This window comes from Cajanus cajan, chromosome 1 (assembly GCF_000230855.2).
Source record: "Cajanus cajan strain Asha chromosome 1, NIPB_CcT2T_4, whole genome shotgun sequence".
Taxonomy (NCBI): domain Eukaryota; kingdom Viridiplantae; phylum Streptophyta; class Magnoliopsida; order Fabales; family Fabaceae; genus Cajanus; species Cajanus cajan.
Genome location: NC_138517.1, coordinates 90,712,254 through 90,740,051, shown reverse-complemented (window position 1 = coordinate 90,740,051; position 27,798 = coordinate 90,712,254). Strand labels below are relative to the sequence as shown.

The following is a 27,798-nucleotide window of genomic DNA, read 5'->3' as shown; positions in this document are numbered from 1 at the left end:
AATATTTTTTATTAATTAACAATATAATATGTTTAGTTGTTGTAAAATAAGTAAATATATTTTGATTTCTACAAAAAAAAAATTATTTATTTTTATTCCTCTAAAATTTAGAACTATTATTTTTAATCTCTACTATTATATAATCATTTGAACTACTTATTTATTTATTAAAAATAAAAAATATATATCTTTTATATTACAAACAATTATTAGTGATACTATGTCAATATATGACACATGAAATGAAGGCAAAGTATACTCAAGGTCTACAAATATCTACAAGCAAGATTAATATTTACTTGCAATTTTGGGTTTAGGTACAAGACAAATATATACTTACAAAATTGTGTGGGTATGGGTCCAAACTCAATTACTATAGCATCCACCCCATCCCATCATGCACGTTATATATCATTTTAAATATATTACTTAAATAAATAATCACTTCATAACAATTTATTCATAAAAGTATTCATTAACTCCACTGATTAAATCAGTTCATAACTAATTTTTATTGAGAAATTTGATTGATTATTCTGATATTTTACTTAAGGGAACAGTACTCAAACTAATAACTTATTGATACAAGTTTGTAAATATTTTCAAAATATAAACACTTTGATATATAATTTAATCAAAAACAACATGTTTTATTGTATTAAAAAATAATATAATGTTAACAATTATTAAAAAAAAACTATATTTTTCATTCAATTTATTTTTATACTTTCTTTTATTATAAAGCATTGTATATGAATAATTTTGAGGACTAAAAGTTATATATCTCCAAAATATTAAAATAGGACAAAGTTTTTGAAGGACTAGAACCAAATTAAAGAATTGTATAGAAATTCATAACATAACCGTAAATTACATTTTTATGTAATTATTTACAATATTTTTGTTCAAGTTATTTTCTTCTATTTTAATTTGAGCTTTCTGACCTGTCGTCAAGTCTACCAAATTTATTTAATCAAAATTTTAGCTGTGCTAATTTGATTTTATAACATCCCAACTCGATTAAATTACCAGAATTACTTACGTATACTGAAGTATGTGAGGGTCTGTTTTAGCCCAAATTTTAACCTTGCTAGGTTAAGAATTTTGACACCCTACCCACCTGTCCCATTTCACAATATTGGATATTTTACTCTAAATTTATATAATGCTCAATCCCAATTTTAAACTTAATCGGTCATTTTCATAATAAATGTTAGCAACCATTAAAAAAGTTGAAAACTAACTACAATTAAAATTAAAAAAAATCATTAATATTAATTTGAATAACTAACCCCAAGCGTGTGGTTCAGCGGTAGGGGTTGATCCACGCTTAAGCAAGGTCAGGGGTTCGAATCCTGCCTTGTGTATGCAGCCGCGTTAAATCTTGGGGCCAGCTATCCCACCCTTTGAGGTGCCTCCAACGTAGCGAGGAGATTAGTCACTGCTGTCGGCGGTGTATACTCCAGGAACGAACCTAAAAAAGAATAACTAAAGCCTAGATATACTTGCCCTTGGTGAGAAGAATTGACTAGAAAACAAAATTCGGTATAGGGTAATATCGGTTTCACGGTTGGTATGAAATACCTTTTTGGCTTTCTATATCAAATTACTACTTCCATTCTTAATTATAAATAATTAGAAATCCAAATCATAATTAATATAATTATTTTTAATTAACATTATGATAATTATCATTTATCTAGATGATTATCATATTTAATGTTAGTTATAAGTGAATAAATAAAATTAGAGTCAATAATAAATAAAAGATATAAAAACAATTAATCCTGATTATTTAAAAATCAATAATTGATGTTTATATTTTAAGACTAAAGAAATTTCATTTATTTCTTATAATTAAGACTTGACATTTTCACAATCAATGTAAAATGTGCACATTACACATGTTAGGAGTTGATAATTTGATTTTGATTGTAAAACAACCTCTAGCTTGATCCAGGCTACACCACACGAGCTTTGCCACCTCTACTAAAATTTAAATAACCACGTTCAAATTGTAATAGATGTTAGTTCTAAAAAGGATAATAGAAGTATTAAACCTTATTTTGTAGTTTATAGTTTCTTAAGCAAGTTACTAGTATGTATTTAAAAGTTGAAAGTTTATTCTAATTTTAATGTTTTTGTTCCCAACACAAAGTTATATCTAATTCTTTTTCTTATTTTATTCTTCTACAAATACTTATAGGAAAATTTAACCAAATATAGAACCTTAATATTTTGTCATAAAGCCCTCTTTAAAATAGTACAAAACTGCTTAATATTTGGCATATAGTAGCACTGGCAAAAGATTTAAGAATCCCTGACTACTAGAATCATCATGTGATAAGAATCAATTTGATACATAATTGAGTGTTATTTATATATATATATATATATATATATATATATATATATATATATATATATATATATATATATATATATATATATATATATATATATATATATATTAAGGTATTGTCATTACTATTAGACTAGTATATCAAGTACTATCACTATTAATAAGAAACCTTCTCAACATTTACCTCGTTTAGTGTTCTAACTTTTGTCCCTATTGTCTTCCTTGAGAGTGTGACTATCAAGTACTAAGTACTAACCATATGCCTAATCCTTGATGATCATCTAATTCGGAGTATTAGTTTCCTACCTTATTATAGTCTTTATAAATAACATCATCTCTATAATATATATACAAAATCTTACGTCATATAAAAATGTTTATTGGCTAACAGATTTTCACGTTATAGCTAGTTCAAACAGAACGAACTCCATATTCTACCAAGATTACATGAGACATATAATGAGATCCCAGCATTTGGGGAAACTTTAGCAAAGAACCATTTCTGGTCTAGAATAAATAAATAAATAAATAAACACGTTTAGAAGAAAACAAAATTAAACGAAAAAAATAAAAAGAACAACAACAGTACACAATGGCAGGTATCTTAAGTTGTGAACATCAAAGATTCAAAGGCACACTTTTGAAGCAACTTAGTGTGATGAGAGAGGTCAAATATAGAAGTTTAAACCCCTAAAATAGTTGATATAATGCCACTCAACTTTTAAAATAAAGTCACTAATCACAATATATAATGTCATTATTTGATGATCATCGTTGTGGTTAAAATACTAAAAGGAGAAAACTCTAATAACAATATGTATATATGTTTAAACAAATGATTAATTGTTTGATGCATTTGTCATTAGTGTTTTTAAACAATAAAATTTTGATTAATCAAATTACTTTCCAAAATTGTTTTGGATAGTATTTTCTAGAACTCATTTTTTAAAAATTAATTGGTGAATTTTACATACCTCTCTCCTTAGACACACAGCAAGCAACATGAATTTCAAGTACGGAAAAATAAAAATCATTAGCTGGACAAAAGAGGGTAATTAAGTAAACTAGTTAAGAAAAAGGAGGTGTATAATTAAGAGCTGGGAGGTGCAAGTAACAAAAGCCTTTGTTGAGTGTTAAACTCTATTTACTCGTTAACTGGACGCAACACACCATTTTCCAGCCCAAAATGGGTATCACCACCAACCGCAGTGCATGTCTTCTTTTTGTTTTTTTTTTCTCAGCGCATTTGGTCTCCTTGTAAGGCCCAGCTCAAAGTGGAATTTAAATAAGAGTAGACACGTAAACTCTAATCCAACGGTGAAAATAATGTGCACCGTTTGATCTAGGTGACTCGAGTTCTCTTTCCTCTCTCACAACCTGTGTTCGTGAAGACAAAGTATAAAATGAAAAATATTACAAACTAATATAACTTTTAAATGAAAAAATATATTTATGAAAAATAATGAAGACAAAGCAATCATAAAAAATTAAAAATTACCACAAAAGTTAAAAATAATTAATAAAATGAAGAACTATAAAATTAATCATTGCTTACTTTTCATATTACCGATTAAAATCTATCTTTATATAATTTATATGTATAAATTTTTTTTTATATAATATTAAATATAATTTATATATTTAAGTAAAATATTTATTTGTATAATTTATTATAAGTTTTAATTGTGTAATAAATACTTAACACGTGTAATACGAACGTCAAAATTCTAGTGCATCTTAGACACAAAGAATGAAGTATTTTATAAAACACATAACTTTTAAAATTTATACTTGAAAAGCTAATAAAAAAAGTGAAAGATTATAACAAAAATTGAAAATAAAACACAAAAATAAAAAAATTAAGAATAAGAAATGAAGAGAGGAATTATAGGGAGTAGAATCAGTAAATCAAAAATTAAATAAATAATACATGGTGCGTGTCTGGATTCACAACCGATTCGTGTTTTAACGAATTTGACGTAAAAGTAAAAAATTATAACTTCTTATTTTCACATTTTTTTTATGGAGTTAAGTCTGACAAACGTGAAACCGAACATACCGATACTTGTAAGTCTTGTAAGTTATTGAAATCACGTTTTACTTTTTCTTTAAAATGTCAATTTTAATTTATATCTCTTTAAAAATTTTATACCATTAAATGATATTCAAATGTTAATATTTTTTTTTAAAAAAAGGCCGTTTATAGAAATTTAATTTGAATACATTCTTTTTTACACGGTTGTCAAAAAGAATAATATGTATGATAAAATTATTGATTTATTTAAAAATTATTTTTTAAGGGGAATTTTAAAATTATTTTAAAAAATTTAAACTATTAAGATATTCTGTTGACTCCCTATAATATTTATTGGTTTTTTTTATACCAATTTTGACTAATTTTCTGTTACTTTTCTGTTCATATCGACTCTACGATCATTTGCAACCGATTTCATCGATTTTTCGTTAGAACCAATTTGTTGGTCTTGTTTTCAAATCACTGGTTTTGTATTTATCCTTTCCTTACTATTAATTGAAAGAGGGAGAAAGAAAAGGATTTTGCAGCAATCACAGAAACAGTAACAGGGTAAGCAAGTAAGGTCCCGTGAATTTCGATCCACACAGTTGAAAAGTAGCAATGGGCGCATGTCAGCACCGACACGACAACATGCTTTGGTGCCATTTTCAAAGTTGCCTTTTTTAATCCTTTTTGGGATTAAAAACATGACCTGCGCTTAAAGGGTTGACGAAAATGATGCTCTTCACCTTCGGGGCCCTCCTTTATGCTCTGTCACTGCCAACCAGAACCATCAATTATTATTAATTAATCCAAAACCAATACTATTCCTATGTTTTTCTTCTTGTTCTTTCCACGCCAACACTCCATTCCCCTTTCCCCAACTTTTCCTAACTCCAACCGCACCCACATTGCAATTCTCTTCTAGCCCTTCGCATTTCCCCTGTAAAGTTTCGTTTTTTGCATTGAAACAAAACAAGTGTGAGGTGGGTGTTGACAAACTTGGTTCAGGACTTGTGGGTTTTTGCTCAACTTCCATTGAAATGCTAAGGGGTGACAATTTGGGAATTGAGTACATATGTTTCGGAGATTAGGATGGTTTGTGGGTCTCAATCAAACCAATTTGACCACCAAAAGGTTGCTCGGTGCCGAACAAACTGCCTCTGCTAGACCAAATCGCCAACTCCCTCTGCTCGATGCTGTTCACGAAGTTGCCGTTTACATTCATAGGTTTCACAATCTCGATCTTTTTGAACAAGGGTAAGCTTTGATTTCTGCCATTCGGCTGTTTTGTGTACATTTAAAAACTTCTTTTTTGCTTGTGTTCTGCTGTTCTTATTATTATTGTTGTGCAGATGGTACAGAATCAAGGTTACAATGAGATGGGAGGACGGTGATGACTCATATCCCGGGATTCCTGCGCGGGTTGTTCAGTATGAAGGTCAAATTAATATATTCCTAATGTTTTCATGTGTCAGTGTTTCATTGCAGCTGTTTTCTTTGGTTTGGTTTCAGATTCACTGAGAATTTGGTATTTAACTGAGCTCAATGTAATAAGGCTTTTAGTTGTTGTTGTTGTTGACTTTAATTTTTCCGTAATAACTTTAAATTCTGTTAATTTTCTTGGATAAGTTTTCAGCCACTGACAACGACACTTGTGTGCAAAACAAATGTCAAATGCAATGGGGATTGTATTTTTCTGTATTAAACCTCGTATAGCCTTGTCTGCAATATATTCTCAAGGTTTTTATGCTTACTAGTTTGAACTGCTCTACCTTTTTATATTTGTGAGACATTAGCACTAGCTTGCTTGATATGCTGTCATTTGCTTTTTTTGCCGAGTTAGTTTGCTGTTTAGCATGGTATATTTTCAGATTGAATAAAATCTTTGAATCATCTTTTCTTTGAGTTGCAGTTCCTGAAGTGGGTGCTGACAATTTATGTAGAGTTTGGACGATAGATGATAAAGACAACAGTTTTTCAACACCATCATTCCGGATTAGATATGCAAGGCAGGATGTATTTCTGTCTATCATGGTCTCATTCTATCTATCTTATGGCGGATATGAGGTCATTCTTACTCTCTATCTCTCTGTGTTATTTTTTATATAACCTATAATATAGTAACAACATAGGCAATAGAGGACGTCCTGTTTGGTTTAATCAACTAACAACGTTCAGTACCAAAAATATGAGAAACAGGCATATCACAATTCACAACCAAGGCAAATAAATTTTAGGAAGCATATGACATTTTGAAGTTTTCCATGTCACCAATAAAACAAGATTGTCAAAATAAAAAATAACTGCACTTACTGTTCTTTTGACATCATGTAAATAATTTTAGAATTCTTGAAAGAAGTAAAAATTCTATAGTTTTGGACAACATAATGAAAATCTAAATAATAGTAAATTAAAACAAAGAACTACTGAAAAGAAAAAGAGACAAAGATCTTATTAAACATCAAAGACATGCATGATCTTTGGCTAACACACCTTAATATAGCATTATATTTGATTGTGTCAAAACCAGTGACAGACATATGCACGTGCGCGCGCGCGCACACACACACACACACATATATATATATATATATATATATATATATATATATATATATATATATATATATATATATATAAAATAAGTTGTAGCAATTATTATACGGGTAAAGATCTTAGTTTAGATATGGTAAATAAAGAATAAGAATTTAATTTATATGCATTATTAGTGAAAAATATTTTTACATATATATCCAATAAAAAATCACCATATCGCAATTTCATATGAATGAATGAAAATGATGTGATAAAATAATCAATTTTTTTTTACACAAATAATCAAATTTTATTAGACGTTTGTGTAAAAAAAATCACATTATTAAATTATATAAAAGATTGTGTTCTTTTATAAATACACGTATTGCTTCTAATTAACGTGGTTTTCTTGTAATTAAAATGATTCAAATTTTATTTGATATTCACTATGTCAAAGAATAGATTAAATGAATTCATCTTTTTATATAGTGATAGTGAAATGTTAGATATACTTAATTATTAAACTTTGATCAATAATTTCATTAAAAAATAAAATAAGATTTGATAAATTATATTAAAATTAAATATTGACTTGAATATAAAAAGACGTGAGTAACCTCGTATCTGGTCTCATACCCATGTGAGTAACAACTTTAATCTTCATCTTCATACCTTCTGGGTACCTATATAAGATTATTTTTTTTTTCGAGTGTGGGTATGGATACAAATACTACAAAACTCTAACCAAACCCTATCTATTGTCATCCCTATACTTTGATTGATAATACTACCTTTTTTTTTCTTGTCACACAAAAAGTAGATGGCAGAAGCAATAAGCTGTATATATTTCAAAAATGAAAACTTCCCCCCAAAACCATATATCTTAAAATTGGAAACCATGCAGTTCTCTGGTGCATCTGGCTGCAGAGGAATGGACATATTTTCAAAGGTGTATCTTTATCTGTCATTATTGGATGTGATTATCTTCATTGGATCATTTCTTCAAGGGAACTTCTATGTAATATGTTACGAAAAGGTTAACCCGTTCGTACAAGGCCCAAGAAATTCCTATATCAAACGCCCCTTCTTCAGAAGCTGACACCTGGCAGCTTGGTGAAGTCGGAACTCCCCCAATATCAGGAGTAACTTCCCTCTCCGGGTTCGAACTCGAGACACCGGGTTCGTAAACAAGACTCTGATACCATTGTTACGAAAAGGTTAACCCGTTCGTACAAGGCCCAAGAAATTCCTATATCATAATAATGCGCAAAGAAATTGTTGAGCTTTGTTGCATTTATTGAGACTTAGGATTGATGTTTTCTTTTCATTTCTATTTAGGCCTCCCTCTCAATTGTACTTCTCTCCTTTCTGATTATATATGAAAAAGCAAAATTTGTTGTGCTTTACTGATTTTTTTAGTGTGCACTGTGCAGATAGTAGTTCTACCATTTTTCTTTTTCTAGTCACAAATATCTTTGCTAATAATGATTGTTTCTATCCACAGGGTAAATCCTCTGCTGTTATCTTGAAGTTTGAGCTCTTTCACACTCCAACTCCTGAAATTGGGTTAGTTAATGATGCTTTCTCCTGTTCTGTGTATTAAGCGAGTGAAAGTTATATGCAGGGGTTATGTTGGACTATTGGAGTTAATGCTGATGATGATTAGAGGTTGTCACCTCTCAAACTGTTTACGTCATTGTGCAGGCCTGAGTTACAAAGTTCGTTGGATGCATGTGCAGCTTCAGTTCATGAGTATAGAATCCCTCCTAAAGCTCTTTTGGGATTGCACTCGTATTGTCCTGTTCATTTTGATGCTTTCCATGCCGTCCTTGTTGATACTAGTGTTCATATCAGTCTACTAAAACCTGGTTATCACACACCACAACTGAAGGTACCAAGGTTTGTCAGAATTTATATTGTGGTTCAAATAGACACCCTAGTAACCATTGCATTGCCATAACTTATTGTCTGTTTCTTATATTGCATTGCCATAACTTACGTTAGATTGTTACTTGCTATTCTTTTCTGAAAAAATGTTAATTTAATGCTACCAGTGATTCTTTGGCTTCTGAAGGAACATATGGTGAAGACCACGTAAGGTCAAACAAGGTGTGTTCTGTTATAGTAGTAAATCTTTTAATACTTCACAGCAACGCTGCTAGCTTTTTCATTTTAGTGTTCAAGTTAATCTTGTAAAATTGTAATTTACATTATTGGATAAGATTCTTAAACAACTTTTATCTAGATATATATTTATTTACTGTTGTATCTTATTCTTTCAAGCCAGGTTCTGCTCATCAAAGCATTGATGATTGCCCATGATATCCTGCTTGATGACCTGAGAAGAATAAGCAAAGGAATTAACCATGCTATTGATTTGACTGGAATTACTTTTGAGCCAGATGTTACCAAGTTGTTCAATTCTACTTCACCAGCACATGCAAAAGCTACTGCTGATGAAGCATCAATTCAACTGTTTGACCAAATCAGTGCGGAGGTTCTTAATTCTGGCTTCATTATCTGTTATGTTTTTTTTGACGTTTCATATTTAATGCTCACACAATAACTTCGTCTTACCTTAAACAGAAAGTTACTCAATATATCAATCATCTTACTGAGGAATCGTCTCAACCTTTTTCATGGGATGATTTGTTAAACTCCTTCCAGTCTATTGGGAATCAGCTGTTACATCTCTGGAATACATTTCTGAAATTCCATAGGTAAACTCAAACTTATTTTTGTAGCAATTACACATTCGAGTAAGTACGAGTTTAGCAACTCTAAAGGTCGTTATAGCCCAATTTACAATAAATTTATGCTATACTGTCTGTATCCATTTATGATCATTATGCTATCTAGAAAAGGTTGCTTTCTGTCTTCATTTTTTCATACTATAGGATGCAGGAGCTTGATCTACAAGCTTAGTTATCCTAAACATGCATTGTTAGCATCTACCTGTAAAACTTTTAAGGCATCAGAAGGCTGTTATGTATCTTATGAGAAAAGATGCACTCAGTGAAATATCTTTGAGCATGGTAGTAAGCATTCCTTCTAGTCAGTGACATAGTTTTTCTCTTCCTTTTTATTCTCATCACTTCGTCAGGGAAAATAGGACAAAGATATTGGAATTTCTCCATAACTCATGGGCTAATGATAGAAGAACTGAATGGTCAATATGGATGGTGTACTCCAAGGTTGATATGCCTCACCAGTACATTAGTAATGGGGTTGAGGCGACATCATTGTACCGAAACTTAAGAGCAAGATCAACAAGTACAAGGAGATTTACTGATGATGTAATAATCCATTATACACTATATAAAACCCACTTCATAAATTATCTGCTGAATTTGAACTTAATCATTATATTGTCTTCATATGAATTGGCTTAACGAATTCTTCAAATATGTTATCTCTTTCTTTTCCTTTTCAGCCTGTTCAGACTGCCACAGTGCGAGCCGAACTTCATAGGCGCGGTATAGCACAAATGAGGGTAAGTAGTTGCTTATATATGGAATTTTTATAATTCTAACTTTTTGTTTTGCCTGCTGATTTGATTTGTATTTTTGTCATACGAATTCCATGCAGATCAACAATCGGTCACTTCAAGACATGTATATATTTGGAGATCCATTGCGGGTTCCTATTATTATTGTAGAACGATTGGAGAACATGTACCGTTTTGGCAGTGTGAAGTCATACTTCCTTCCTTTGGAAGAGAAAGCTAGACATATCCTCGAAAATGGATCTAGAGACATAAACAAGTTGCCTGGGAATAGCCCACAACAAAATGAACACGTTTTGAGAGTAGTTGTTTTCGTTCACGGGTTTCAGGCATGCTTCACATTCTTGGATCCTTAATTTCTTTCAGCTTTTTTTTTTTTTGGTTGCCTTTAATTTTGTGAGTTAAAAAATTACTTTTTTAATTTGAAAACTGTATCATACCTCCCTGAAAATAATGTTAAACATTGATTTGTTTGTTTGTTTAGATTCAAGTTTATATTAAATCAAGCAATCCCTAGTTTTTAAAATTCATGAGTAATAGGTATTAGGTAATTTAGATCTGGCCTTCAAAGAGAAGTGTGGAGATGTGCAATACAACTTCCTTTTTTATTCTAGTTATTGTTATTTGCTTTGATGATCATGTCTTTTACTTACTCTAGCCTTATACATTTTGATATTCTGTTTGCCTTTAAATTAGTTAATACTTACTACTCACACGGAAGTTCATGAAATTCCTTGTAATGTTTGAAATTTTGTACTTGTTTTGACTGGATCATCTGACTAAGTACACCCTTTGTGACTCAAACAAACAGGGACATCATTTAGATTTAAGGCTTATTCGGAACCAATGGCTTTTAATAGACCCCAAAGTACAGGTTCTTATGTCAGAGACAAATGAAGAAAAAACATCTGGCGACTTCAGAGAAATGGGATTACGGCTTGCTCAGGAAGTGATCTCTTTCCTGAAAAGGAAGATGGATAAAGCTTCAAGAGCTGGAAACTTAAAAGATATCAAGCTTAGCTTTGTTGGTCATTCTATTGGGAATCTCATAATCAGAGCTGCTTTGGCAGGTATTTACAGAGTTTTGAAGGAACGAAGGATAATATTTGTCAAAATTTAAAATAAGGAAAGTAATGAACCTTCGTTTATTTTTATTTCAGAAAGCATCATGGAGCCATATCTAAGATACTTGTGTACATATGTTTCTATATCTGGTCCGCATTTGGGTTATATGTATAGTTCGAACTCTATATTCAATTCAGGATTGTGGCTCTTGAAGAAGATCAAAGGCACACAATGTATCCATCAACTAACTTTCACAGATGAGCATGATCTTGAGAACACATTCATCTACAATCTTTCGAAGGTATTACTGTTGAATGCATATTATCTAACCCTTATATCTGGTCCTTCCCCTAACTCCCCTTCTTTTCTCTCTCGTCCCTAGTCTCAAAACATTAGGCGGGTTTTGGGGTTTGGATTTGGAGGTAATTAGTAGAGAAGGCTGTAGAAGGGTTGTCATGTCGAAGTTTTCTGTTCAATTCAGCATTCAGCCATAGGAATATAAGTGCTATTTTTATGAGTTTTTGGTTGTCTAAGTATAATACTTTTCGTTATGTTGTACTACAGAAGAAGACACTGGCAAACTTCAAGAATGTGATTCTTTTATCCTCACCTCAGGTAACTTCCTTTATAGGCTTATAACACAACTAATTTGCATTGCATGTAAGACCTACATTAACTGAACTTTCCTTCCTCCCATTACTTCACAATATCTAGAAGAGAAACATAATGAGCGAAGGAAATGTAGAAGGTAGTAAGATTACATTTATTGAATTCATACTAATAATGAGAACATTCTTGGTTGGCAATTTTATCTGATTTTCTTAAAAGTATTCTTTTATCTGAACATTTTTGTTGATTCATGAAAAGGGTATGTGTTTGTTTTTAAGCGTCGTCAGATGTTATTCACAAGTTGTATAGTTGGATGCAAAATGACCTTGGGAAATAGGTTTTCTTAAATTTATTAAGCTGTTTGCTTAAATCTTCTGTATAACCTTAATGAATAAAAAGGGTTACATCTATAAATCTATAAAATAAACATATATATAGCCTTGTTTTTCTTTTATTTCTAAAGCTTTTATCATAATATTTTATGCACATTATTACGTGTCAGGATGGTTATGTTCCATATCATTCTGCCAGAATAGAACTGTGTCCAGCAGCTACTTTGGACTTCTCTAAACAAGGGAAAGTGTTTTTGAAGATGTTGAATAATTGCTTGGACCAAATCAGAACCAACTCTGACCATCGTGTGGTCATGCGTTGTGACATCAACTTCGAAACCTCATCGTACGGAAGGAGGAACTTCAACACACTTATTGGACGAGCTGCTCACATTGAATTCTTGGAGTGTGACATTTTTGTCAAGTTCATAATGTGGTCTTTCCCAGAGCTCTTTAGTTAGTATTATTCAGAATACAAAACTGCATTGAGACCAGAGCAATCATTAGATGCCAATGCAATTATTTGTTGCATTGGCATGCACAACAAAAAGCACGTGTGTACGATATCGGTTAAAAGTTGAAAAGTGCTTTACAAATTACAAGTTATAGTGCTGTAGGATTAGGAGCTTAGGGAAAATGTTGTACACAGACAATTGGAATTCAAAGAATTTTGTGCTCAAAGTCAAAATTAACTCTCCGTAATACACTTTACACTCTGATTTTTTGCCTTTGTGGTCCAGTCTCTGTTTTGCCGTTGTCCACGGCCTAACTATGATGCTTATTTTTCATCTCAATTTACGCTCACTTTATTACATTTTATTCTATCAGCTGCCTTAATTTGCGCTCCTCTTTTTCTCTATACACATTATTCATATGCAATTATTTTACACGTTCCAAAAATTCAAAAAAGCCAAAGAGGATAAATTATTACCCCCTCTTGCTTCAGTTTTCAACAATTCATCATCATCCAACAGAGAAAGCAAAATTCTCCTCCACCTAATGTTTTCTTGCTTGACTTGCTAATAGCAGCAACCAAAATAGTTTAAAAAAAAAAAAACAAAAAAAAAAACATGCTTTTATTTTAAATGTTGGATTTTCTTCTGGCTAACAATCGTCAGGTCCACCAAATTTCTTGATGGAATAAAATACATAAAGTCGCTGTTCAACATCAAAAACACTAAATAGGAAAAGGTTTATACTAGGTCATACACAACTTTGTGCCAAAAAAAAAGTATATTCTTGAATAAAAAAAACATTTACTTTTTCCGGTCTTAGTTTTTTATTTCTACTATAAATTTGGTTCTTCAAATTTAAAATTTTTAATTTTTAATTTTTATTCAAATATTTAGAGAAAGAACTTTATAGAATATAAAATTACGGCTCAAAAAGGAATTTTTATTTTGAGTGAATTTATAAGATTAAATATGTTTTTGCATTCCTACAAATGTTGTATTTTTTGTTTTAGTCTGTTACTTTTTAGATTTAATTCTTTCAATGTTCATCACTTATTGGTCTTTTGATGTTATTGCAAGTTGAAACGTTTGTTTGTCATCACTAAGTAGAATCAAAATCTGCTATACTTAGAGACAATAAAAATCGCTATATTTTACATGTACTAAACAAAACAAAAAATTACTGTACTTATGTGGACATAAAACATTTTTCCTTAAGTCATGCCGAACGTTATGAGGATCAAAAACTGAAAATAATTTGCAAGAACTATAAATAGAAATCACTGTATTTACAAGACCTCAAACATATTTAAGCTTTTTTGATATTTTGGCTGGTAAAGTTTACGTAAAAGGTTTAAAATATTTTATTAATTCAATTTATTAAGATCGAGTAGAAAATGAGAATTTAAGAATTTTAGGTAGAAGAAAATCAATGAATGGAACAAATTTGCTTAATTTTAAAATAAAGGGACTTGACTCAAAACAAATTTGAAAGACCAATTCAAACGTAATCCAAACTAAAAGGCTCAGAAATTTGCTTTGTGTTTGAAGAATTCCCACATAAACAATTTCTCACACTCACACTGCTGTCCATAGAAAGCATTTGGGGTGTTTGTGTGAAGGAGCAAAGATTCAAAGAAACCTTAAATATACAAGTAATCAGAACATCATTATTTTTGCACAAGTATTAACATAAATAAAATGCATTGCAAGAGAGGTAGATGTAGTGACTCTTCCTCCTTCCAAAATGGTGGTAAGAAGTAAAATGTACATGATCCACAAATTTGTACATTTGATGATCAATGATGCTATTGCACTGCATGAATATATAAGTAACGTACCTAGCCTAGGTAATCAAAGCCCCTCAGCTCGGCAACTCATAATCTTATAGAACACCTCCCTCACTTGGCGTTCCAATGGATTCAATCCATCTCTTAAGGCTCCAAAAACAAGACTTAACTCCTTCACCTTCTGCTCAACTTCCACTTTCTGCTCATCTGTCAATGGAAACTGAACCGTATCTACCAAGTCAGTCACATGCCGGACACAACTTTCAACTTCATTTATTTCCTTCAGCAAGCCATTGGAGCTTCGTCGCTCTCGCTTCTTGATCCGTTCATGAAGCAAAGTGACCGGGGTGCTCCATGAGAATTGCTTTGGAACTGACAACTGAATGTTGAGACCTCTATCCTGACAGGGAATAGCTGCAACAAGAGTCCACAAAACAAACAAGAGAACAGAATTCATAGTATAAATAGGAATTGCAAGCCCACTTGTTGCAACAATTTCACTCTCACGAGGGGGAGCCAAGTTGTTTGCAATGGAGTGAAGTTGCTTGGCAGCAGACCAGGGTCGTGATACACTCCATGAATGTGATCGAGAATGCTTTGCAAAGTGACGACGATGATCCTTGCTGGTGTTATGGCGGCCAAAAGATCTGTTACGCTGAGGAAAAACTGACTTACAATCTTTCTCATCAAGCATTGTCAGTGCTAAATCCATCAGTGCCTTTCTGGCCCTCAAGACTTGGCCTTCACTCAGTGCTCTCTGATTAGAACTCAAGGCACACAAGACAATGTCCAAATGCTTTAGCCACACGCGAATCTTCTCAATCCCGTCGCTGCTTGCGTTACAAATGTCAAGTGCCTTTACCAACCTCTCAAAGAATTCGGAGATTGATCTATCCAGAGGTGAATTTGAGACCTGCTCTTTATTGTTCAACAGAATGGCTCTGAATTCCTCATGGCAGCAGATAAATGCATCAAGGAGCTTCCGCATCCAATCAACTGAGAGCAACTCATCATCACTAACCCTGGACAGGTCCTCAAATCGAACAGTAACCTGCTTTTGGAATGATTCAAGCTCCAAATCCCGGGTGGTGGATTTGTGATTTGATTCCAAAGAATGAACCTTTTCCTTCCGAAGACGAGACATGGAGCGGCCAAAGGAGGAAATTGGTGAAAAAGGGCCATGATTATCAGAAGAGGACATTGTCACAAATCACAACCCTTAAGAAAAATTCCCTTCAAAGACCCTCAAAAACAGTTGACAAGAACCACAGTGATCACATGAAACCCATAAAAAAAACAGCTGCATTGACCTTCCTTGCTTCAATTTTGCATCCTAAGTAACTGTGTCTAAAGAGTCAATAAAAGCTCAAAAGTTGAAGCCTTAAAATGATCTAATTATCCCTTTAAGAAAACAACTCAATCAAATACCGGTCGTGAAAGAAAATCCAAATGCAAAAGGTTACAACTTTCAATCACATGACTTTGATCTCTTTCAATTTCAAACTCACTCAGAAAAGCTAGTAACTTCACAAACAAAAATCAAACTTAACATGTGAATATCCTAACACCCACATACAATTATGTTCTAAGCACCACAAACTAAAACTTGAGAGATAAAATGCAGGAGCAACATGCTAGGAAGCAATAGAAAAACCGAGAAAGGAAGTACCTTTGACGTTAAATTCAGGTTCAGGAACGCACCCAAACGAAGAAAACGTGAAGTTGGGATATTGAGGATGAAAGGAAGCGTAGAGCAGTGGCAATGAGAAATGGCGAATTCACAAATTTCTCTCTTGCTTGACGCCTATTGAAGCAACAAAAAGTATTGTAATGGAAATTGAAAATAGTTAATTATTCATGTCTATAAGGTAGATGTTATTTGTTTTTAAAGGCATGAAATAGGTAATTTTCTTGGTACTTCAAATTCTGTATCAAAGAAGATATTGTTCGAATGATGCCTAGTCGCGTTAAATCTTGAAGTCAGTTATCTCATATTTTGATGTGCCTCCAACGTAATGAGGAGATTAGTTATTACTATCGACCGTGGATATTCCAGGAATAAATCTAAAAATAAAAATATATTGTACAATATATATAGAGATAGAGACTCATTCAGTGATCAAAACAGAATAAAAATAAAAAAATAGTAAAAGAGTGTGATAAAATTAGGAAGAGATATGAAAGGGAAATGACACTTATATAACGTATTTTTGACTGCTTTTTTCATATCATTATTTATTACATTTATTAATATGAATAATAATAAATATAAAAAAAATATTATGCAACAAATTATATGAATTATTATACATACATATTATTACTCAATAAAAAAATATTACAAGTAGTAGGATTTATTTCTATCTATTGATTTATATGCCCCGAGTAAAAGTGGGGATTGATAGTTGTATTTGGGTGTTTTGTTCAATTTTTGAAAAGAAATTAAATTTAGAAGTAAAATATGATTTAGTTTGATTCAATTTTAATATAATACTAAATTTGAAATGAGTCAAATCACTTTTTCCTATTCGATTTAGATTTGTAGGCAGTTTTTAAATTTTTTTATATGATTTTTATCATTTTTTTTAGAATTTTGTATGTACAATGTTTGACACTATAAATTTTATTTATGTATGTTGATTTTATTAATTAAATTCATGATGTGATTTGTTTTTAAATTTTTGTAAAATTTTAAGAATTTAGGAATCCTAATGAATTTATATTGTTTAGGAATTATTTTTAGTTGAGGTCAAAGTTGACCAATTAAGGGGAGATATATTAAATTTTTTTTAAGACTTATTTCATAAGTTCATTTTTTTAAAAAATCTAAAGAGAAATTAAAAAAAAAAAACTTTAAAATTCAAAGAGAATTATCTTCTATTTTGACTTCACATATTTCTTTCGTCCTTTCTCTAAGAGTATATTATTTGACTGTTTAGTAATTCAAAGTTTTAGAGTCGAAAAATTTTAATAATTTAAAATTATTTCTAATTTAAAGATTAATGAAATAAATTGGCGTAATACAAAATCTATTAATTAATTTAGCCATGATGAATCACTCAAAATAACATTTATGCTACAAGTAACAAACAAAGTAAAAAAAAGAATTGATTGAACTATAGTTGTGGTTTCACTTTTTATTTAATTAATTTAATTTAATCTTTTATTATTAAAAAAATTAATTTGATCTCTTAATCTTTAACAACAATACAATGTTATATTTTCGTTTAATTAAGATTAATAGTGTTAGCTCTTAATACATGTAGCAAGTACATGTCGTTTTCTAACCGTGCCATGTGTATTTACTATCACTAGTTAGAATTAGACAAAAATGATAATATTACATTTTAAAAAAAATAAGAAATCATATGAAATATTTTAATGATAAAGGAACTAAATTTGAATTAATTAAATAAAATAATAATTTAACCTAAAAATTACATGATGATAACTTATAAACATCTTACAAAAATAAATACATAATCAAATGAAATTAGTTATCTACATTAAATTATTATAAAAAAAACTGTTCTTTTTTCTTATAATAGATAATAGAGGAAATAATATTCAAAAACATTCTCGTATAGATTTTCTTAACTATTAAGAATCATAATTTTCAAAATTTATGATTTTTAAATATGTAAAAATTTATCGTACCCAAATGAATCCTAAGCAACATGATTAACTCCATAAAATTGCATTACTTCCTATTTTAGATGTTGAAGGCTTACGATAGGTGGAGGCTGCAAGCTTAAGTGCTACCAAGATTTCTTTTAGGGGACCAGTTAAAAACTGGAGTGTCCAATTAACAAAAATTTTACCGTTAGATTACGAGAATGATTAAGATTTTGTCATGTGCTCCACTTTTTTTTTTTTTTTTTTTATATATATTTTTAAATATAGTTCTCCTTCTCAACTTCTCCTTGCTTCCACAGTGGAGAGTAAAACTACACTGCTATGGGTCATCGGTTTTTCTATACTATCCCTCTTATAATCTAACGGACAAACTTTTGAACTAAAAAAATGCGATAGGTTTTTATTTGTGGTTGTTCTCTATAATATCACCGTTTAGATTTTTCAGTATATATATTCAATGCTATGTGACAAAACGTTAATATAATTTATGGTTTCTTTTTAATCGGTGGCTAATAATCGTTTGGTCATGTCCCCAACTCATAGCTATTATGTTGACAGAGCTTGTATTGATTTGCCTACATGCCTAGTTGACTTCCACACTCTAGCATTACTCTTCCACGCAACATTTCTTTTATCTATTTCCTATTAATGAAATTAAAAGATTATAAGAATTCAAAAATACTTTATTCTCAATAAAAATTAATTCTTCCTTTAGTCCTATAGTAGCCATAGTGATCAAACCTGCTGAGACGGTCACTTATGTTTACAATAATTTGTTGAAAACATTTTTAAACATGATCAATATCTTCCAAAAATAAAAAAAATATATATATAAAAATATATAAATAAATAAAAACAAGTGAAATGTCACTGTTTGACATGGGTCCAACATTCAGACAACCCATGCCCAACTTCAGTTCATAATTCTCCTTTAGAACCATTATTTTGGTGATTCCGTGGCAATTCTTAAGATCAATCTATTCATTGCCCACGATATAAGATACAAGCACATAACACCATGTGACAGATTATATGTACCTCTCAATAAACCAAACATGCACCAGACAATGTAGGCGCCAGCAGAACCTAAAATCTGTTAAATGAAAGTTTGTTGGTAGAATCAACTGAGAAAGAAACATAGCAACATTGTATGTTAAAAATGCTCTAAAATCCTATTACATCAAAGAGGCACTACGGTTACAATTGAGTCATACTGAAGCAGAGTAACAACAATTGCCTATTCCCATGACACTGGTAATGAAAATAGTAAAAAAAAAAAAAGAAAAACAGGTAAAGATACCATAATCACTGTTTGATTAGTTCACTTGAAAGTCTAAACCTTTCTGCATAATGATTTATCTTATTCACAAGCCAATTTGGTGTCAAAGCTGCTCAAGCATATTGCAAAAGCTTGGAATGCAGATAAAGGGTACCGATAATCCATGGTGAACATATCTTTCCCAACCTTGCCAAACTGAAGAATGATCTTATCATGTTCCGGTGGAGCTGGTTGAGATGGTGTAGGTGCACCAGCAGCTGGTTGGGTGGCAGCAATCAACTGAAAGTTCTTAACAGAAGCAACTGTAACTCGTCCACGGAAATTAAGGCACCAACATTGTAATTGTTCATGCCATCTTGGAGGCTTGTTTTTCAGAACCAAGGGTCTCATCTTGCCATCATCATCCTCGTTACAGGACTCCCCAATCTCAGAAAACCGTGCACTGCTGAACTCAATAGAACGATCCAGAGACTTCGAAAACGAGATGCTCCGAAATGAGTCCTCCAAGGAACGGGGAAGAAGCTCTGGTTGGCCAGGAACACTGCCACCCACATCAAGCGCTGAAGCTGGTATTGAATGCATAACGCAGTGCATCTTTCTCGGGCCTCGAGTCCCAAGCACATTTAGTTCATAAGTTACCTGAGCTATGTTGTAACTCCCAGATGGAACCTTAGGCGAAACCTTTTTGGAATAAAATCTGCGGCTCGTTTTCCCAGTCCCAGGAGGGCATATATGGGCAGAAGAGTATGGAGGCTGTGTATCATATATAATGAATTTTGTACCAAGAAAATTTGATCTGGTGTAAGAAAGCCAAAGAAAATATCCTAAGTGGGAAGAAAAGGATATAAAATAGAACATAAAAGAAAATAGGCTTGAAGCCTTGAAAAGCAAAATAGGATAAACTTTCATCGCATAAGTGGAATATTAATGATGGAATAAGAACCTAAACTGTTTGGCTTAATTACATATTTAAAAAAAAAAAACTTAACCAGTATGATCTTCTATTCGGCAATAACAGTTACAAACTTGCAATACTTTTTTAACTTTGTACTTAAAATATATCAAGGTCAACATACTTGCATCTCTCACCAACTGAAATCAATAGCAAAATCAATAATTCTGCCGTTATACTCCGGAGAATTAGAATGCACTCTCCCAGTCTAAATTTTAAATCATACTAAAAGTTTTTTTTTGAGGACAAACACACAAAAGGATTTCTTTAATAAAGTCAGAGGCAGAGTAATCTAAGGATGTTAAACAGTTGCAATTTGCAAGCAGTAAACTCACCTCAGCTTTCCGATATAGGTGTTACTTGATCTAGAGATGTTGTCAGCATCCATGGAAATAACATACTCGGTGTAAGTTGTTCTCCTTGTCCTCTTTGCAGAAAGGAGGAATTTTCCATTTTCAACTAACAAAGCTACAAAACTCACAGTAAATTAAAAAATAAATGAAAAGAAAATGAAATAGGTCCTGTATGCACTAGAATATGGCAATAAATATTAGACTGATAGATTCCCATTTACTACATAATAAACAGACTGATTCAAACCCTTCCAAGGCAGCAATTAATAATAGATGGGAATGACTCACGCACTTCATAAGACTGCTAATCAAAATCCTGATTTAACAGAATAAAGCAACACTTCAAAATCTAAATAACTAAGAAATTTCATCCCCAGACCCAGCTAGTACAAAGATCATTTGTACTCTCATCTGGTCAACATCGAAAAATAACCAACCAAACGTAAACAAGGAGAAACAACAATGCATAAAACAATACAACTGATTAACTTTATCAACCTTATTTTGAAAAAGAAAAGGTCTTCATTGACTACATAAAAGTATCAACGGTTACATTAATAAAATTATGAGGTAGCGAAATCACATAAAACGACAAAATCAAGGCCACTCCCCCAACTAAATGGCTATCAAACAATTTCTTGTCAACTCAATAATGAAGGGAAATAAATAGGCGGAAGCCAACCATTAACGGACCTAACTGACTTTCATGCTCAGAGCAACAAGTGATGGCAAGTTTGACAAAGAATGAGAAAATGTGAGTGGAAACTTGACCTATAAACCCATTTCCAAAATTATCCTCCAACACTAATAGTAATTGCTACAACTGTAAATTACGTATTACGGGTGTCATGATCAAGTATCCATGCAGAGATTTACACACATGCAGATAGAATCAACATCACCACAAAAATTCATGTGCTTTTGTAACTTGCCAGGATCGATACAACCACACAACCGAGTGATAAATAAATGTATACATAGAAAGCTTACCAGGGCTGAGACAAAGGAATAGGTGGTATGTTAAATTAGATTTATCTCGTTTGATGAAACATTGAATGATTCCATCCCGTGGCCCAGGCTGAAATGGGAAAGGAGCAAAAATCAGGGTGTTGCTTCAACCCACTACACCAACTATCAATGTTATCATCACACATGAATCTAAAAGATTGGTTAATAAAAATGAAACAATCTAATGAAACTAACCTGCTTCAAGGACACGGGGAATGTAAGTTTGCCACAAGACTCTGGGCTCTTAACAATTTCCTTGCACATATTCCTCCAAGACTGACAAACTGAAGCACATGCAACAACATGCTTTCGAGCAGGCCATGTATTTTCACTCTCCTCCAGCCGTCTAATGATATCAAATAGTAATTCCGGGGGTAAGCTCGCCCAACGGCTATTTTGAATTACCAAAGGTTGGTCATGCAAATCCTGCACCGACCCTTGAGATTTTCCCCTATGGTGACCAGTAAGTCTGACATCGAAACTTCGCCTAGATAAGCTCCCAAAACTATCCCTCACATCACGAACTATGCTGCGGAATGACATTCTGCAGGTGGATCCCAAGAATATTTATGTATATATCTCTTGTGTTTAGTTCTGATGAGCTATATCCAACCACTGTCAGCATATGGCTGTCAATCAGCGAATACAATTATTATTCTCCATCTTTCCAGCAAAAATACTCTCTAAAGACTATGATCCAAAATAGACACCATCTGATATATCAATGAGTGTTTTCAGACTCTCCAATTTAAGCATCCATGGCCATGAATCAAATGCAAGATGTATTTACAACAATTTAAGTCAAGGGGAATCCACACGAGACAACTAAATGAAGAGTATATATTTTTTCATCACTCATCAACAAAAAGTATAGCTCAAAATAGCACTATCATGATGAGATGGCAGCAATTACAGAAGTAAAAATGATATCATCTGGTTTCTACCAATTAAAAAAATCACCATTTAGTTATTCTATAAATCACATCAGGGTTTTATGAAAAGCGTCAATAGGCACAAAAACTAATTAATTACAACAAATATGAAAAAGCTATCACCAATTCACCGACCAATTTCGCATGTACACAAATAGAAAGCTTTCAATTTTCTTTTCCTTTGGCTAGTATTACCAACACCAAGGACCAGAAGAGACTACCTCTTAAAACTTGAGTTAAAATCAAGTCGATCAACACTCCCAAACCGGATCAGAAGCAACCCTTCATCTGCAAAGCACAAAAAAGTGTCAGAAAACAAGTTCTCAAAATTTCAAACCCCAGAACCTACTTAAAGATTTGCCTCCCACAAACACTGGAAACAAAATAACCCCATTTCACCCACCACTTGAAAACCCAGGAATTTTTTTTCCAGCATTTTCGACAGAGACCCAGTAGAATACAAAAAGGCCCCAGATTTGAAGAAAAGCTCCAAGAGTTGTTCAAATGCAAAAAAGAAAACAACAGAGAGAAAGAACACTTAGGAATTGAAAGACAACATACCCAGAACATAGAGATCTGTAGGTGAAGTATTAGCACTAGTTTCAGCGACGAAATCTACGGAAGAATCAGAAAGGGATCCTCTTTACGCAGCAGAAAATACAAGGAAGCAGAAAGACAGAAACTTTAGGTCAGAATGCCAACAACATCTTCTCTTCCCAGTTTCTTACACCTCCCTCAACTCTTTCTCTCTCTCTCTCTCTTATGTCCGGACTCCAAAGTTTCGTTAAATCTAGTTCTTGAGGTAAAAAAGAAAAAGCAATCTAGAAATAAAATATTGTATAATTCTTATAATAATGAACGTAATTCTGATACGAAGAAGTTTAATGTACCCACTTGGTCTCCGTGAACATATCGTACCTATAAAGGTTGCGGCAACCAGCAAGTAATGTCATGTGCTCACTCTCTTTCCATTATTCGGACATATTTTGCAAAAATTAAGAATTATTAGTACTACTGCTCTTTTGCTCTCACGTCTTACTTAAATCATGTTCTTTTCCTTCTACCAAAAAAAAAAAAACTAATACCATCAAATTAATTAATAAGAAAAACCCCAAGGACTTATTAAAATGATGGAATGGATTATGGATTCATAGAATATTTAGAGGCAGCTGAATGGAATTTTCTAGATTATCGGTTTGTATATATTATTAAGTCGGACGAAATAATGTGTTTTCTTATTTTAAATTGTTTGAATTTGATTTACGTTTTTAATATAGTTTGATTCGGTATCAACAATAATGCGTGTTTATTTATCTTGATACTTCGTATGATTTTATTTTAATTGCTTAAAAGTTACTTCATTGATTAAAAATCATAGACCGGCATGTATATTATATTAAAAGGGTAACGTTATAAAATTGATTATCGCTTCATCGCTGCAAATTCTGCATTATTGTAATTTTGTTTGAAGCTTTTTAAAATATGAACATACTGGTATTTAATCTTTCACCTAAAAAAGACATGTTTATTTTACATTATTTCTCTTTTTATTTTTATATGGCCGCGCCACTTAATTATGAAACAATCTGTTAAAAAAAATGGGTGAAATGCATGGTTCAAAAATAAAATTAATACCATTGAAAATCCTGCCATGCACCTACTGTATATATGTTACAGGTGGACAGCTTAGACAATAAAGATTCCTACAGCATTGTCCTGCTTCATTGACTTTTTCCTCAAAACCAAAATTTCATTAACTACAATTTTTCTTTTCAATACTCTTTTCCCTTTTCACGTCTTTTATTATATTAAAGTTAATAATAAAAAATAACTACATTTGGAAACAGTATTTAAATATTGACATAAAACTATACTTTTAAGTTTTCAATACAATATTAAACATTTTTTAAAAAAATTTAACCAGCTGTTTATTAATTTATAGTAAATTTCTTCTCTCCTTTAACCATGTTTTTCTATTTACAAAATTCTAACTCAAAAGAAAATTAAACTTAGTTCCACTGAATGGATTTGTTTGTTATATATCCATTTATTCCGAAGGAAAATTCCCTACAGTAATAAACACGTAAAAAGAAAGGTAAGTAGGTAGAAGCCTGGTAATTACGCAATAAGCATGCATTATGCGTGTTATTTGTTCACTTGTTACGTTCACAATGAGTTCAGAGACTTTGAGAGCTTTAATTTTGAAGCCTCTTTTTTGGGTACCTTGTATTCCAATGTTCAACTTAGATTAAATGATTCATTATTTTCAGTTGGAGTTTTGGTGTCAAAGCATGATTTCTCAAATTTTCTGTGTCCAAGTATGACTTTGACCATGCTCATTCATCATTATTAAAGCTTCATAGCGTAGGATATGTTGTTCCTTCATGGCTTACCTTAAATTTGTTTATAGTGTTAAAAAATGTGGTTGGATATTCTGGAGTGAGTGGAGCATTTGTGAATGGAGAGTCTCATATGTTTCATCAGTAGTGTGGGGTCTACATTTCCTCTTTGTGAAGTATTAGGCACCTGCACTGCATTTCATGCCCTCATTATGAGATCAGAAGCCCTCTAATATAGACCCAACTACTCTTGCTTGTGGTCAAAATTTTCCTGCTCTTCATCATCACCCTTAAATGATGTTTATTGAATTTATTTTTTTTTTTAAAAGAACTTGAATTCGGTTTTCTATATACACCTGCTCCATTATGAGGCTTTAGTGTATTTTTGAATTTATTCGACAACTTATGACGGCATTTAATGTTATTTAGGACATATCATAAATACTCAAATTTTAATATGCATTAATATTTAATAAATGATTTATTATATATATATATATATATAGCTAAGGTGAAACTCTAATTATTCCGTTTAAAAAAAATAATAGTACCAACATTACTTATTATATTATATTTTTTTTTTTCACAAAGATGTTCCAATTAGTTAAACTCCTTCATTTTTATTAGTTAGGTATTGGAATCAAAAATGATTTTTATTTTATATTTTATATTTGATGTCATTTTATATGAAACTATGTTGAGAATGAGGTAGATAATCGAATAATTTCACTAAAAATCTTTTAAAATGTTGGTAATTAATTCTAATCCTATATATTATATGTGATTATGTTTTATATTAATCTAATCTTTTATGTAAGTTAAAAAAAGGTTTTATCTTTAATTTTTTTATAGTTAAGATGAAATTTCAACTCTATGAATAAAAAATACCAAAAGTACTTTAAAAAAATTATTTTAAGAAATTCCTTTATTTTTTATTCAATACTATTAACATTTTAATATATTTGTATATTCACTTTTTTAAGTTTAAATAAAACTTAAATAGTTTAAGTTTTTTTTTTAACATTGTGAGTCTTAAAATATTGTTGCTAACTTACTTAATTATGTGGTGGTGTTGTTAAATATTGTATTGTGTTGAAAAACTTTGGAATTCAATAATTCTCTATGAATTTTAAATAGTTGGGAGTTTCTCTTGATAGAGGTCTAATTTTACCCTAAAGAGAAGGATATATAAAGTGCTTGATTAGAATTGAATTTCATAAGTTCTTTTTCTTTAGAAATTTTAAAAAGATGAATTGCATAAATATACTTTAAAGATTGTAAGACCTCTTCATCTCCACACATTCTCTTATGGGGTTGAGTCTTCCCTAAAGCCTTGTTTTTATTTTGTTGTTGTGGTCTCAGGTTTGTAGAGTCGTGAATCAGAAGTGTTGAATCAATTTAGAGTCTTTCCATGGTTGTTCGAAGTTGCTTTCTTTTTCCTTCTCCTTTTCTTTTCAACTTAAAGATTTATGATGTAAGTGAAGTTGGTTATTCAATCTTGTAACTTATGTATTATGTTCTATTATATTGATTCATGCTTTGATAAGCATTAAAGTTGAATTGCTAAGGTGAAACCCTTTCATGCTTGTTCTTATTTTTGGTGTTCTTGTTGAATAATGAAGAAATTGATTATCTTGATATTTTTGATGGTTGCATGTAGCATTTTATGAAAATTTTGAGTTGTATGGTGATATTAGATGATTATTTTTTAGCTGCATTTTATGACGTTGTTTTAAATTGCATACCCCATTGTGAGAATATTGTATTGTGATATTCTAAGAGTCCAATTTATTGAAAAACCCTTCTTAAAAAGTTGAATCTCCTTTAGAACTTTAGTTGATGTAGTATGTGAATTAGGTCAATGCATACCATATATAAGTGATCACAATATAAGGGTCAGGTAAAGTTCTATTGATTACAAACAACCAATCAGAGTAAAGTACAAAGTCGATGATTTAGTTCCTAATTTATATATATGTAACTTTTATATATATGTTATTTGACTAACAACTTAAATTGTATATTGAACATTTACTAGATTACTATACTTCTATTATTTTATATTTGAATAGTCGTTTCACACTTATATGCATGATGTGTAATACATATTCAGATAATTTTAAATATATAATTTTAGTTAGTTAGTTATTTTTTATTGCATGTTGATAAGTCACAAAGTATAAAAATAATGGTGGTTCGTTATACTTTTTAAGTTTTAAGTTTATAAATATAATTTTATTTAAATTTTTTTTGTAGATAAAACTAAAATAGAAAGTTAAACTTTTAAATATCATATTCAAAATTCAATATGATAAAAATAAATAAATGGATACAAATATCTTATATTTTTATTGTATAAAATAAAAAATATTTATAGTTATAATAACATAATTGGATGATGAAAAAATTTAATAGCATGTCCAATGAATAAATATTATATTTAAAATCATACTTGTAAAAAAATAATTTAATTAGTAAAAATTATTATTAATTACAAAATATTGAATATATTTTTAAAATAAAACAAAACATGTCAAGCAATGAAAAGAAGATTTAAATAAGTTTTTAATCCATTAATTTTTATACTTTTGATAATTAGTTTTTTTTTCTTTCAATTTTTAGTTTTTCATTA

The 27,798-nt window shown here is 31.1% G+C and overlaps 3 protein-coding genes across 8 annotated transcripts; 1 reads left to right on the top strand and 2 right to left on the bottom strand.

Annotated features, from left to right (window-relative positions):
• Positions 1–4,807: 4,807 nt before the first annotated feature.
• On the top strand, positions 4,808–13,237 carry LOC109803652 (uncharacterized). 4 transcript variants are annotated; one of them, XM_020365324.3, is made up of 15 exons: positions 4,808–5,636; positions 5,732–5,817; positions 6,292–6,446; positions 8,419–8,480; positions 8,619–8,813; positions 8,969–9,023; positions 9,202–9,411; positions 9,501–9,634; positions 10,018–10,210; positions 10,348–10,407; positions 10,503–10,748; positions 11,231–11,489; positions 11,580–11,785; positions 12,049–12,099; positions 12,625–12,805. In XM_020365324.3, the coding sequence occupies exons 1-15, from the start codon at positions 5,455–5,457 to the stop codon at positions 12,661–12,663; spliced, it is 2,133 nt and encodes a 710-aa protein (XP_020220913.1). In that variant the 5' UTR covers positions 4,808–5,454; the 3' UTR covers positions 12,664–12,805. The 4 variants fall into 4 exon arrangements, with proteins under 4 accessions (XP_020220913.1, XP_020220912.1, XP_020220914.1 ...); XM_020365323.3 differs by having other exon boundaries at positions 4,813–5,636; positions 12,596–13,237; XM_020365325.3 differs by lacking the exon at positions 4,808–5,636 and having other exon boundaries at positions 6,323–6,446; positions 12,596–13,155.
• Positions 13,238–14,520: 1,283 nt separating this feature from the next.
• On the bottom strand, positions 14,521–16,621 carry LOC109803999 (protein BYPASS1-LIKE). Of its 2 annotated transcripts, none has more exons than XM_020365727.3 (2): positions 16,337–16,621; positions 14,521–16,008 (listed from the first exon to the last, which is right to left on the bottom strand). In XM_020365727.3, exon 2 carries the CDS (start codon positions 15,866–15,868, stop codon positions 14,732–14,734), a length of 1,137 nt encoding a protein of 378 aa, XP_020221316.2. In that variant the 5' UTR covers positions 15,869–16,008; positions 16,337–16,621; the 3' UTR covers positions 14,521–14,731. The 2 variants fall into 2 exon arrangements, with proteins under 2 accessions (XP_020221316.2, XP_029128140.2); XM_029272307.2 differs by having other exon boundaries at positions 14,521–15,793; positions 16,337–16,617.
• A 2,807-nt stretch (positions 16,622–19,428) lies between these two features.
• LOC109803436 (tubby-like F-box protein 8) lies at positions 19,429–23,788 on the bottom strand. Of its 2 annotated transcripts, XM_020365010.3 has the most exons (6): positions 23,389–23,788; positions 23,049–23,115; positions 22,091–22,524; positions 21,878–21,965; positions 20,870–21,002; positions 19,429–20,378 (listed from the first exon to the last, which is right to left on the bottom strand). In XM_020365010.3, the coding sequence occupies exons 3-6, from the start codon at positions 22,436–22,438 to the stop codon at positions 19,664–19,666; spliced, it is 1,284 nt and encodes a 427-aa protein (XP_020220599.1). In that variant the 5' UTR covers positions 22,439–22,524; positions 23,049–23,115; positions 23,389–23,788; the 3' UTR covers positions 19,429–19,663. The 2 variants fall into 2 exon arrangements, with proteins under 2 accessions (XP_020220599.1, XP_082923726.1); XM_083067600.1 differs by lacking the exons at positions 23,049–23,115; positions 23,389–23,788 and having other exon boundaries at positions 22,091–22,541.
• Between the last annotated feature and the right edge of the window lie 4,010 nt (positions 23,789–27,798).